Source organism: Panulirus ornatus, chromosome 4 (genome assembly GCF_036320965.1).
Source record: "Panulirus ornatus isolate Po-2019 chromosome 4, ASM3632096v1, whole genome shotgun sequence".
NCBI lineage: Eukaryota > Metazoa > Arthropoda > Malacostraca > Decapoda > Palinuridae > Panulirus > Panulirus ornatus.
In genome coordinates, this window is record NC_092227.1 from 81,359,012 (window position 1) to 81,371,149 (window position 12,138).

At 44.4% G+C, this 12,138-nt stretch overlaps 1 protein-coding gene and 1 long non-coding RNA gene across 2 annotated transcripts in view; one reads left to right on the top strand and one right to left on the bottom strand.

Moving 5' to 3' along the window:
* The window catches only part of LOC139745855 (uncharacterized), a 486,509-nt gene that overhangs the window by 384,354 nt on the left and 90,017 nt on the right, over positions 1–12,138 (bottom strand). The window contains 1 exon segment of the mRNA XM_071656482.1: positions 6,771–7,833. Coding sequence (XP_071512583.1) covers positions 6,771–6,990 — 220 coding nt within the window. The 5' untranslated portion in view covers positions 6,991–7,833.
* Positions 1–12,138, top strand: part of LOC139745859 (uncharacterized) — a 221,208-nt gene that overhangs the window by 85,989 nt on the left and 123,081 nt on the right. The window lies entirely within an intron of this gene.

Consider the following 12,138-nt stretch of genomic DNA (forward strand, 5'->3'; position numbering starts at 1 on the left):
GCAACGGTAAGACTCGCCAGCGCGAAGGTACTCGCACCGTTTGCCCTGACCCTGCAGGATCGGGTCAAAGGGCAGGACATACCATAAACCAAGGGTCGAAAAATTCGTTTTTCATTGATGTTACCTTCGTGTTTTTTTTGAAGGATTGTACCATTGCGCTCAAGGGTTGTCCATTCATGCTCGAGGGTTGTACTATCGTGCACAAGGGTTATCCAATCATGGTTAAGGGTTGTACCGTCGTGCTCAAAGGTCGTACCATCGTGCTCCAGGGTATCCTGTCATGTTCAAGGGTAGTACCTTTGTACCTAATGGTCACACTGTTACGTTCAAGGGTCGTACCATCGTACCTAATGGTCGTACTGTCATGTTCAAGGGTCGTACCATCGTACCTAATGGTCGTACTATCATGTTCAAGGGGCGTACCATCGTACCTAATGGTCGTACTGTCATGTTCAAGGGTCGTACCATCGTACCTAATGGTCGTACTGTCATGTTCAAGGGTCGTACCATCGTACTCAAGGGTCGTACTGTCATGTTCAAGGGGCGTACCATCGTGCTCAAGGGTCGTACTCTCATGCTCAATGGGATGACGTTATGAAAGATCAATAGTCGAGTCGTCATATCACAGTCTTAAGGTTTACACCCAGCCCAGAGGACCCAGACTCTCGATAATGAATAGCTTGATATTCTTGAATTCATAGAAGCGGAAATGAAAGATCAATCTTCCCGATAAGTGAATAACGGATCAAAGGACGTAAGATCCTTATTCAGTCATTATTCATCAGTTCTCCTGGTATTGTTCTCTTCAGGTTCAAATCTTTGTTTACACAGTTTGAAGGAGGTGGTCTAAGAGAGAGCCTTTGATCTAGAGAGGTGTATGGGGGGTAAGGTTTTTGCCTTTTGATAAATCATTTCTCTATAATGAATTGTTCCACCCTGCTTATGTTGAGCGCGCACTCACTCTCCCCCTCACATAACTAGTCCTGTCAACCATCTCTTGATCTTTGCCAAATCATTCGGAGGTTGCGGCTGTCTCTCACGGTTCTCGATGGTACATGTTCAAGGATGGGTATGTAAGTTCTGGTGAAAACGTGATCTCTTCCTCCTCTGTTCCATAACCAGTAATGAAAAACTTGTAAGTCACACTTCGTCAGCCTCCATCTCCTGAAGACCTGTGACGGTCTTTCAATCCCCCCTCCATCAATACAGTCCTGGTGTCCCCCCTCCATCACTGCAGTTCTAGTGTCCCCCTCCATCACTACAGTCCTAGTGTTTCCCACTCCATCACTACAGTCCTAGTGTTCCCCACTCCATCACTACAGTCCTAGTGTTCCCCACTCCATCACTACAGTCCTAGTGTTCCCCACTCCATCACTACAGTCCTGGTGTCCCTCCTCCACCAGGAGCTGCATGTGCCCCAGTCCTCGTTCAGTTTCTCATCTGTGTGTCGTCTACCAAGGCATCCTCCTCCTCCTCCTCCTCCTTGTATGACACACAAGGTAGCCACTTTTATTCTACATTCTATATAATGATTACTCTCTTGATTTTCCTTCTTGTAACATTCGTTTGATATATCTGCTTCCACCATTTTTTTTTTCTTTTTTGCCCCCTTCTCCTTTACCTCAGTCTCTCCTCTGAGCTACTGCAATTCAGCCATTTCTCTCAACCATACCTCCTCCTCCTCCTCCTGCTGCCGCTGCTACCGAATCGGGAAATACCTTCTCTTGAACATTACGGAAAAATAAATTTTCTAGGAAGCAAGTCCCAAGGGCTGTATGTGTGGATGGTAGGGAATAAATCATCAATAATAAAAGCCTAGGAAAAAAAAGAAAAAAGGTAGCATATAATCTAGAGTATAATGAGGACATAGAGGCTCCCCTTACTGACGGCGCCGACGAAGACGGCGCTGAAGAGCTTGGGTAATGTGGGGGTCTTCTAATTCTTGCCCTCCGTCTGTAAGGCGGGCATTACTGAGCGGCGGTGTGGATCACGGCGCTTCATCGGCTGTACCGGGCGACTGATATATGGTGCCGGGATGCTGGTTAACGTTTTGCTCCGCTCGTCTGACGGAAACTTTAAATGGACGGCCGTGATGGAACGCGGCGGCCTCCAGGGGTGATGGGAGAGGGTCGTCTGAGACGCGCTTTTGTCTCTCTCTCTCTCTCTCTCTCTCTCTCTCTCTCTCTCTCTCTCTCTCTCTCTGTGTGGGAGAGATGGAGAGCTTCCTCCTCTATCCCATTCCCTCTTGTCTGAAGAGCCACTTGCTGCATAGGAAAAAAATTGTTCGTAAACTTTTATCGAATGATGTGACGTACACTCGAATCATTTTGCTCAGAAGTGATTATTGAGCGTATAGATTTGTAGCCTAGTTCCCGTGGATGATGGGTGACGTTAGGAAAACTCTGCTCAGAATAGAAAGATAAAAGATAAAATTGCAACCATACTCATACAGTGAATGATAACATTGAATCATTAAAGTATTGTATATACGTATATGACTGGATTTGATGGCCACCGCTTGCTAAGCGGACACACCTTTACAGGATCACCTCTCTCGTCTCCTCCCTCTCCTACACATGCGTTGTTTTCCTGATGAAAAGTTCCTTACTCCATGTAGTAGCTTTCCACATGCCCCATGATGAGTAGCAGCTTCCTCAGGATCAATAGCAACTTCCACAGGATCAATAGCAACTTCCACAGGATCAATAGCAACTTCCACATGATCAGTAGCAACTTTGACATGATCATTGGCAGCTTTCACATGATCACTAGCAGCTTTCACATGATTAATAGCAACTTCCACAAGGCTCCTTAGCAACTTTTATCATTCACTTTATCCAGACATTTACCCCGAAGCCACATTGCCTTTCCCTGCTCAGGTGGTAGGTGCTTACTATCACCTCTTCAGTCACCACTCTCATATACACCCGAACAGGTATACTAAACAGACTCAAATCTACGTAACTCTTGCATTGTACACACAATCTGTTGATCCCCAGGTGTCTTCACTTGGGCTATACTAGCCGTACTAACTATACATGAGCACCCCCTTTCTTGAGAAAGTCAGCAATATTCCTGTCCATTCTAGCCACGTTACCACAGTACATTTTATGCAAGGCTTCCAGTGAACTACCTCCTCTTTTTTCATTATACCAATCCCCATTTACCATCTCTCTTTTCACCCAACCAATCCTTGTGTTTTTCCAGCTCCGCATGTCACATCGTCCCAGACCTAATGCATAAGCACCCCTTTCGTCTAATATATATATATATATATATATATATATATAGTCCTTCAAAATGCTCACTCCTCCTTTACACCTCTTCTCTTCCTGCTGCCACTAATCCATCTGCTCTCCTCATTGCCATCCCATTTGTTTTGTTCTCATACTAATAACTTACTTCCAAGACTTTAATTTTTTCCTTAAAGTTGGATAATACTCTCTCCTTTCTCATCTCGCACCTTTCCCTTGACCTCCTGCCGCTTTCTCTTGTACTTCTCTCAATCACTCGCTCTGCTTCCCTGCAGATACCGTTCTTCCACCTTCCTTTTCCCTTTCATTAGCGATTTAACTTCGTTCCACCACTCGTTAACCTTTTTTCATCCATCCTTGATTGCTCAACCTGTTTATGATTAAGGTGGTGAGGGAGGTAGATGAGAGGGTCTGGGAGCAAAAGCCGGGTCTATGGTATGCCGGGGTTAGTGAAGCATAGAAGGCGAAGCAGCTGCTGTTTATAGATGACACTACTCTAGAGGCAGACTCTAGAGAGAATATCTAGAAGCTGCTGACTGAGTTTAAAGAAAGTGTGTGAAAGAGGAAAGCCGAGAGTAAATGTGGACAAAAGTAAAAGTAATGAGCTAGACCAATGGGCTTGGACATGAGGACTTGAATGAAAGCTTGAAATGAGGAGAATCGGGAGGAAGTAGAGTGCTTTAGGGAGTGGATGTGGCAGATGATGAAATCACAGGGGTTGATGCAAGTCGTGGGGGTAAAAAAGAGAGGAGAGGACCATGGTCCTAGATGAAATAAGAAGTGTGGAAGGAGAGATCATCTTCTGCTAGTGCAAAAATGGGTGTGCTTGAATGTGTGGTTATGCCAACCGTCGTCTGCTAGTGCAAAGATGGGCGTGCTTGAATGTATGGTTATGCCAACTGTGTTGCAATGTTGTATCTTAAACCCTGAAAAAAAAAGTGTGGATGTGTAGGAAATCTAATGCCTAAGGACAATATGTGGTGTAAATTGGGTTGATCGTGTAAGAAATCATAGTGTAAGAGAGAGAGAGGTGTGGTAGCAAGCTTACCGTAGTTCAGAGGGCTGACCAAGTTATACTGAATTATCTAGGACAAGTGGAGAGGATGAGTAAAGAAAGATGGACTATGATGATCTTATGTATCAATAGTGGTAAAGGAAAGGAAAAGGGGGAAGACATTGAAGGATGTCAGAGGATGTTATAAAGGAGAATTTCTAAATCAATCCATATGGTATATGGGGGATGACGTACACTGGACCAAGGAATATGAAGCGGTCAAGGTAAACTACATAGTAGACTGTGGGTCTTTGCTTCGTATTGTAGACTCTGGTTTACAATGCATTATGCTTGAGAGATAAAGTGGAAGTGAACACATTGGGACACCTTGTCTTGTTCCTAACCCTGCATCACGAAGGTGGGAGACGTAACCAGATGTAAAGCAGTTATCATAATTATCAGTTATCATTATTCACACAATGTTAATCACATTGTTGATGAATGTATTGATAATGATACTAATAACAATAATAATGATGATGAATAATGATGATAATGAATGTTGCAATGATGCTTTAATGGCAATGATGTTTAATGTTGATGTAGAAATTATGAGAAAAAAAATATTACACGTAGAAAGCAATGTAGCATTTTTAGTCCAGAATACAGATCGATCAGCGAATCTGGTTCGATAATGTAGCTCGAAACGCTCCGTTCTCTACTTCGAAATTCTTGCGTGTTGAATGCATTAGAATTACAAGTACTTATACATTGAAAACTTAGATCAAAGGAATCTTCACTTCAGCTTAGATGTCATGACAGGATCTGTATATTCGAATCTTGAGAGTCGTTCACATTCATCGAGTTTCTCTATGCGAGATTATTCATCTAAACTGTATTAGGATGAAGCATGGGAAGTTCCAATTCATCCAGTCAGGTTTGGTTGAAGCTTCGTTTTACCTGACTCTCCTGCGTATTTGTCTCGCTTACATTTGTGTTGAAGGTATAAGGGACAAACATAAGACTGGAATACAAAAATGGAATATAAAAGGAATTCAAACGGCAGCAGACCACTGGATTCTTTTTAGGTTATGTCGGAATAGGTTCCATCCATGTCATGAGGTTAGTGGGGGAAGAAAAAGCAGCGTACGATGGACTCGTTATTCTCCATTGGGTTCGAATTGTATGGGAAGAGATTCCGTCATTCACTGGATGAGTTATCAAATCACACTCAATATCCTCCTCTCGTTTATCTCTTAGACTTTAATCCTCCCTTTAAGAGAGGACAGAGGAGACGGGTGGCACGTACTCCTCCATCTCTATCCTTTATTCCTTCTATATATATAATGCTCGACTTTGATTAGGACTTACACCCGTGACAGGAGCCTTTGATGTCAAAAGTGAAAAAATGATCGCTTGCACGAACCACCACATCCATGTTAACTCTAAGGACCCCGGACTTCTTTACCACAATTGTGGCCCTCTACCATCGGCAACGCCAGCAGCGGGAAGCCTTCAGCAAGACGAAGGAAGTACACTCCTTTTGCAGGAAGGTCTCCCTTGGTGACGAACGAGACGAGTCTGAAGAGCCGCAGCGGTAACAAGCAACACGGGTCAGGGAACACTGGGAGGCATTTACCTGTAAATACCACGACGTTTATCTGTCGCTTAACCCGAAGTAATTGGCCAGTAAGTACCGAGGTGGCGCGGCCGAGCGGGCGCGTCGTGTGTCATAGCAAATAAGGGCGAAGTGTGAGACTTAAACTACGACGTCACTTAACCAGAAGCTTTGTCACGAGAGAGACGAAAAAAAAATTCCACAAATCTAGGGAATAATCCACGGTTATATATATGTGTATATCTTGGGTAACAAAGATATCCCAGTTGTCAGAAGTCGTCTTTAGTCTCGTTGAAGACCCAGTGTGTCCAGTGATTACACCCGGAACTTGGACAGTCTTTTAAAAACCTGCTATGAACTTCGACCTCCTCAAAACGACTGCGCGGTCTTGGAGCACGACGGTGCGGCTTTTGAGTGCGGCAATTGGCATGGCTCTTTTCACTTGACACCTTAGGAGCAGTGGGAAGTCTCGGGCCACAGTACCCGTGGGGAGTACCGTACTACATAAGGTTCGTATGTACCGTCGTGCTCCAGGATCGTACCGTCTTTTGCAAGTATTCAAGACTGTCACTAGCCTGAAGTCATGAATCTCTCCTATCAAACCTTCGTTCAAGACACCAAGAAACGCACCATACATCAACATTATCACCTATCTAAAAAGTATTGAAAGAATGGGCCATTCTTTCCTTCGTCTGTTTCCTTGCCCTACCTCGCTAACGCGCGAGACAGCGACTAAGTATAATGAATGATAAATAGACGAGAAGTATTCTGACAGAGGAGAGAGAGAGAGAGAGAGAGAGAGAGAGAGAGAGAGAGAGAGAGAGAGAGAGAGAAGGGACACACAGGCATTATATAAGAATGATCCATCAGTCTTCCAAAGAGACAAAAGATGACTCGAACTTACCTTCTCTGGCTTGGGGAGCCATCTTCGCTGCGGCGCCCATGATTGCTGCGATGGAGAAGTCCGTGGCCCGCGCCTTCAGTACGCCCGCGTCCTCCACCACACTCATCCCGTGGGCGTGTGGGAGGCGCTGAGTTGTGCGGGGTGTGGGTGTGTATGCAGGCGGGATGGTAAGCAGTATGGGCCGTGGATGATGACGGGTGAGGGTGGGGACGAGACACATACACACACACACGCACACACACACGCACACACACACACACACACACACACACACACTCAACAGTGAAGATTACAGGATGGTTTGCCTCATCACTTCATTGTATCACTGTTCCTGTTCTCTCCATGTCTCGTCGGCCACACATACACACACACACACACACACGCGCGCGCGCACGAGCCAAAAATTCACTCCCTCACCCAAACGTCTTGAACACACTGCTATGTAAGGTGTGTGAGGGGCATGGTGAATGCTCTCAGTTTCCAAACTCCTTTTAATTGTCTGTATAGATATCCTTCAAGGTTCACTCTCCTCTGTCATCAGAATTTCCACAAAAACGTTTTACTGTCCTGATTACATGACACTTTCCCCTCTTTGACATATCGTTGTAACCTCACTTTCCTTCTTAATTTTTCCTTTTATCTGATATCTGCTTCGTCTTCATCACTTAGCTTTACTCCATTATTCTTTTATGTTCTTTAGTGTCTCAACTTACCACTCGTCCCCATGTCCTTCAGCGACTGTTTCATTGCCACGAGTCAGAGAGAGCGGCACCCATCATCTAACCCACAATCTTCTGTCTTGTGTTTTTTTTTTCTCTCTCTCTTTCTAATTCTTGTAATGTATTTGGTCAGTGATTATCGCGGAATTTAGTAGTTCTGAGCCAGTCAGCTTCCACGGGCGCCATAAAGCAGGCTTAAAGTCCCGCCTCGCCACGTCCAGCGGCCGAAATTACAAGAGAGAGAGAGAGTAACTTTGTTTTCGTAGCGTAATGCCTCGTGTGTGGTGGTGGTGGTGGGGGGGGGTTTTGGTGGGGTATAATTACCTTTATTATAACTCGGGCTTCTGTAAGAAAATTAAGCATATAATAACTCGTATTTTATGTTATAATTAAAGATTATTTTCACTCGAGATTTATGGTATAATTAGTGATCCCGTAACACGCCATTGGGGATCCAAACCAACCAACCTACCTACCTACGTACCTCCCAGCCTACCTACTTCCCTACCTCCCTCCCTACCTACCTACTTCCCAACCTACCTACTTCCCTACCTGCCTACCTCCCAACCTACCTTCTTCCCTACCTCCCTCTCTACCTAACTACTTCCCTACCTACCGCCCAACCTACCTACCGCCCTACCTACCGACCACCCTACTTCCATACCTACGTACCTACCTCACCTCACCTCACAGGACCAGCCGAGGGAATTTTCTCCTCCTCCTCCTCAGTGCCACACCAAATCGACCCCTCTTATTTGTCTTCGGCTGAGCTGTTCCTTACCCTCCATCCTCTCTCTCTCTCTCTCACCCCTCCTCCTCCTCCACCCCGCTTCAAGAATTCCCTCCCCCCACCGACCTCAACAACCCATACACACACACACACACACCCTCAAACCAACCCTAACAAGCGCACACACCTTAGCCTAACCCTCCTCCCACTTCAGTTTTGCCAGTGGTGGGACGACGAACTAGATCGACAAGATAATTGATTACATAGAAAAAAAAAAAGAATATATATATGGCTTCGAAATAATTTGGCGGAGGGAGGAGTCAAATATCGCGAATGAACTTACAGCCCGCGATTGCCCCCCCCCCCCCCCTCCAACGATTGCCTATTGCGTGCGATAATTTGCGCAGCAGGTGCGAACATATAATATTCTCTAATTAGCGTCTTGTTAATAGATAATAATTAGAGGTTCGTCAGTCATGGTTGGTTATGAAGGAGACACCCACCCCCCTTGACCTCCTCTTCTCCCCCCCACCTCGTCTGAACTAAAGACGCTTGTCACCTAATTGTGTCTTGGGAGGTCAGTTCTGTCCTGAACAAGGGAAGGGAGGGAAGGAGGGAGGGAGAGGTGTTAAGGGTCGCTCTCAAGGGAGTGGGGTCGTTTGAAGTTCACCTGAGGTCATGTTCGCTCTGATCAGGGGAGGGAGAGAGGACGGGGGGGAGGGGGGGGTTTGGTCTTTAAGGGCCCCCAAAGGGTCATTCAAGTTTCCCTTGGGGTCAGTTGTGTCTGATCAGGATAGATGTAAGGGCAGGAGGAGAGGGTAGGTCATGTTAGTTCGCCTGGAGTCGGTTCTGTCTGATCAGGAGGTGGGGAGGAGGAGGAGGAGGAGGTGGGGAGGAGGAGGAGGAGAAGGACAAGTCTTAGGAAGGGATCGTGAAAAGAACTCATAAGAATGTGACCTTTTTTTTTTCATCAATTTTTCTTTTTGTCATGTGTAGCGGGGTGGCAATGAGAATGGATGAAGGCAGCGTGTATGAATATGTGCATTTATATGTATATATGTGAGTATATATATGTATGTATACGTTGAAATGTATAGGTATGTATATGTGCGTGTGTGGGCGTTTATGTAAATGCATGTGTATGTGGGTGAGTTGGGCCATTCTTTCGTCTGTTTCCTTGCGCTACCTTGCGGGAGGCTGCGACAAAGTATAATATAAATAGATGATATATAAACCCTAGCCTAGGCCAGGTACCCATTTTATCGACTTAAACCCTAAGGGATGAATGAACAGCTGGGGTTGACTAGGGGCCCACTGTCGCAACCAGGATTCGAACCTATACACTCAACCCAGGGCGGCCCCACGTGAATGCGTCAGGGTCAGGAACGCTAAACGCTACACCACGGGAGTCCATTAACAAACTAGAATGGTCTTCAAACTAGAAAGGCGGTTTTTACATTAGAACTAAGTGCTTCTCCATACTAGGATGGAGTTATATACGTAGATATCATTACCGTTTAGGTCCAATTGTACACTGAACTGAGCGTTTTGTCTTTCCATTGTCTGTAGAGACGTTCATATGTTGATTAATCCACAGATGTAATTTTGATTTATTCACTGTTGAGAATTTACACTTTAGTATTTTTCCCCCCAAGACGGAGGCATTTTATTTTCCAAGGTGGAACTCTCTCTCATTCCCTTGCGCTATATCATCTTTATTTTCCTAATCATCTTTACGGCCGTGGGATTATTTTTCGCGAGAGTAGTAAGGATTCTGTGATTTCCTACGTTGAAAGTCTAATATTTAAATCGTTCGGGCTTTTATTACATCACGAGAGTGGGTTTGCGTTTCTCTTTATTAGAATAAAATGTTTATTAATTAGGGTTAGGGTAATTTCGATTGTTTTTCTCTCACTGTTGTACTAGGGTCCTTTATTTGTTCAGATGTTCCTTTGTTTTATTTATTTGTCAGCTTGATGTCCATTTCTTTAGTAAAATAGGTAAGGTTCTGTATTTCTTATTTCTCTATAATCTACATGTTTACCTGTCTATCTTTAGAAGGTGAATTTCTTATGGTTGCTTTTTTTTCTCATGAGTTTTGCTTTATTTGTCAACGTAGGAAAAGGGGGGGGGGGTTCTTTTCATTTAAAAAGACGTTCTCATTTACCTGCTTATGATGCTTTTGTTTATCAAGATGTAATTTTATTGACTTGAAGTCTTTTGTTTAATAAAAAGGGATCTTGTTTTCGTTTATCTAGTAGGAGTTAATCTACTCTTACTCTAAAGGGATTTTACTGCCTCAAAAGCCTTGTACTGGAATCGGATGCAGTCTTTTTTTCACACGAAATTTCTTAATTAAAACGATTACAGTAGTCACCAGTGTTCATCTTGTTGAGTGGTTTTTACATTCATTTAGGTGGTATTTCACTTGCCAGGTTTTATTTTGTCATTTGAGTGAAGTGCTTTTATTAGTTTATCTGGGTACCTTTAATGATAAGGAGAGGATGTTTTATTTACTGTTTCTCTTTTATAAGCGAACCATAGGGTGGGTAAGGGGGCTGTGGTCCAGGGAGTATCAAGGAATGTGTGGAAAGAGAAGTCATTATTGTCTATGAGGACAGAGATGGTACTGTGTGGGTGATGGTGTGTTGTGTTAGTAAGGGTGGTGTTGAGTTGATATTATATGGATGCGCTGCCATGGCCCTAGCATGAAAAACTACGGAAGAGTGATGCTGAAGATGTTTGAGGACTATGTGATGTGAGAAGAGTTGGTACCATAAGGAATGACAAAGAGAGAGAGAGAGAGAGAGAGAGAGAGAGAGAGAGAGAGAGAGAGAGAGAGAGAGAGAGGTGTCGTAGTTAGAAGTATGTATGAAAGAGCTGAAGAAGGTTTGCAGAAGTAGTTTGGACACATGGAGAGGATGAGTGAGGAGAGGTTGACTCAGAGGGCATACATGTTGGAAGTGGAAGGGACAAGGAGAGGGAGGAAATCGATGTAGAGTTGGAAGGGTGAAATGACAGAGGCGTTAAGCTATTGGGGGTCTGAACATACAGGAGAGTTAGAGGTGTTGCATGTGATAGAGCGAATGGGAATGAAGTGGTACACAGGGAGCGACGTGCTGACAGCGGGCTGAACCAGGGCATATGAAGCGGTCAGGGAAAACCGTAGAGAGGTTTGTGGGAATACGTGGCTCTGGATGCGTTCCATTGTATATGGCAGCTAGAAAGTGAAAGTGGGTGAACGAGGCAATGTCTTCGTCTTGTCCTGGTGCAACCTTGCTAACATAGGAAAACCCAAACACTTACGAAACAAAAACATGCATGCATAAAGTACACAACGAGTGTACATAAAATGTAGGTAAACCCGCTTTCGTATCTTACATTATCATAACCTTAGTCGTGAGTGTAAGATACAAAAGCGTTTGTCAAATATATATATTTCTTTCAAACTATTCGCCATTTCCCGCGTTAGCGAGGTAGCGCTAAGAACAGAGGACTGGGCCTTTGAGGGAATATCCTCACCTGGCCCCCTTCTCTGTTCCTTCTTTTGGGAAAAAAGAAAATGAGAGGGGAGGATTTCCAGCCCCCCGCTCCCTTCCCTTTTAGTCGCCTTCCACGACACACAGGGAATACGTGGGAAGTATTCTTTCTACCCTATATATATATATATATATATATATATATATATATATATATATATATATATATATATATATATATATACAAACTTTAAAACTGGACCATTTGTTTTACATACTGCCAAGTGATTCTCTCCCCATCTGCTGCATATACCACACACCCCACCCCGCCCTGCCACACCATACCGACACATCGCACTGCGTAATGCGGTGGACCGCTGAGCTAACTGCCCTACTAAACACCCCTAATAAGGCCAGACTGACAGTTCTGACCACACACA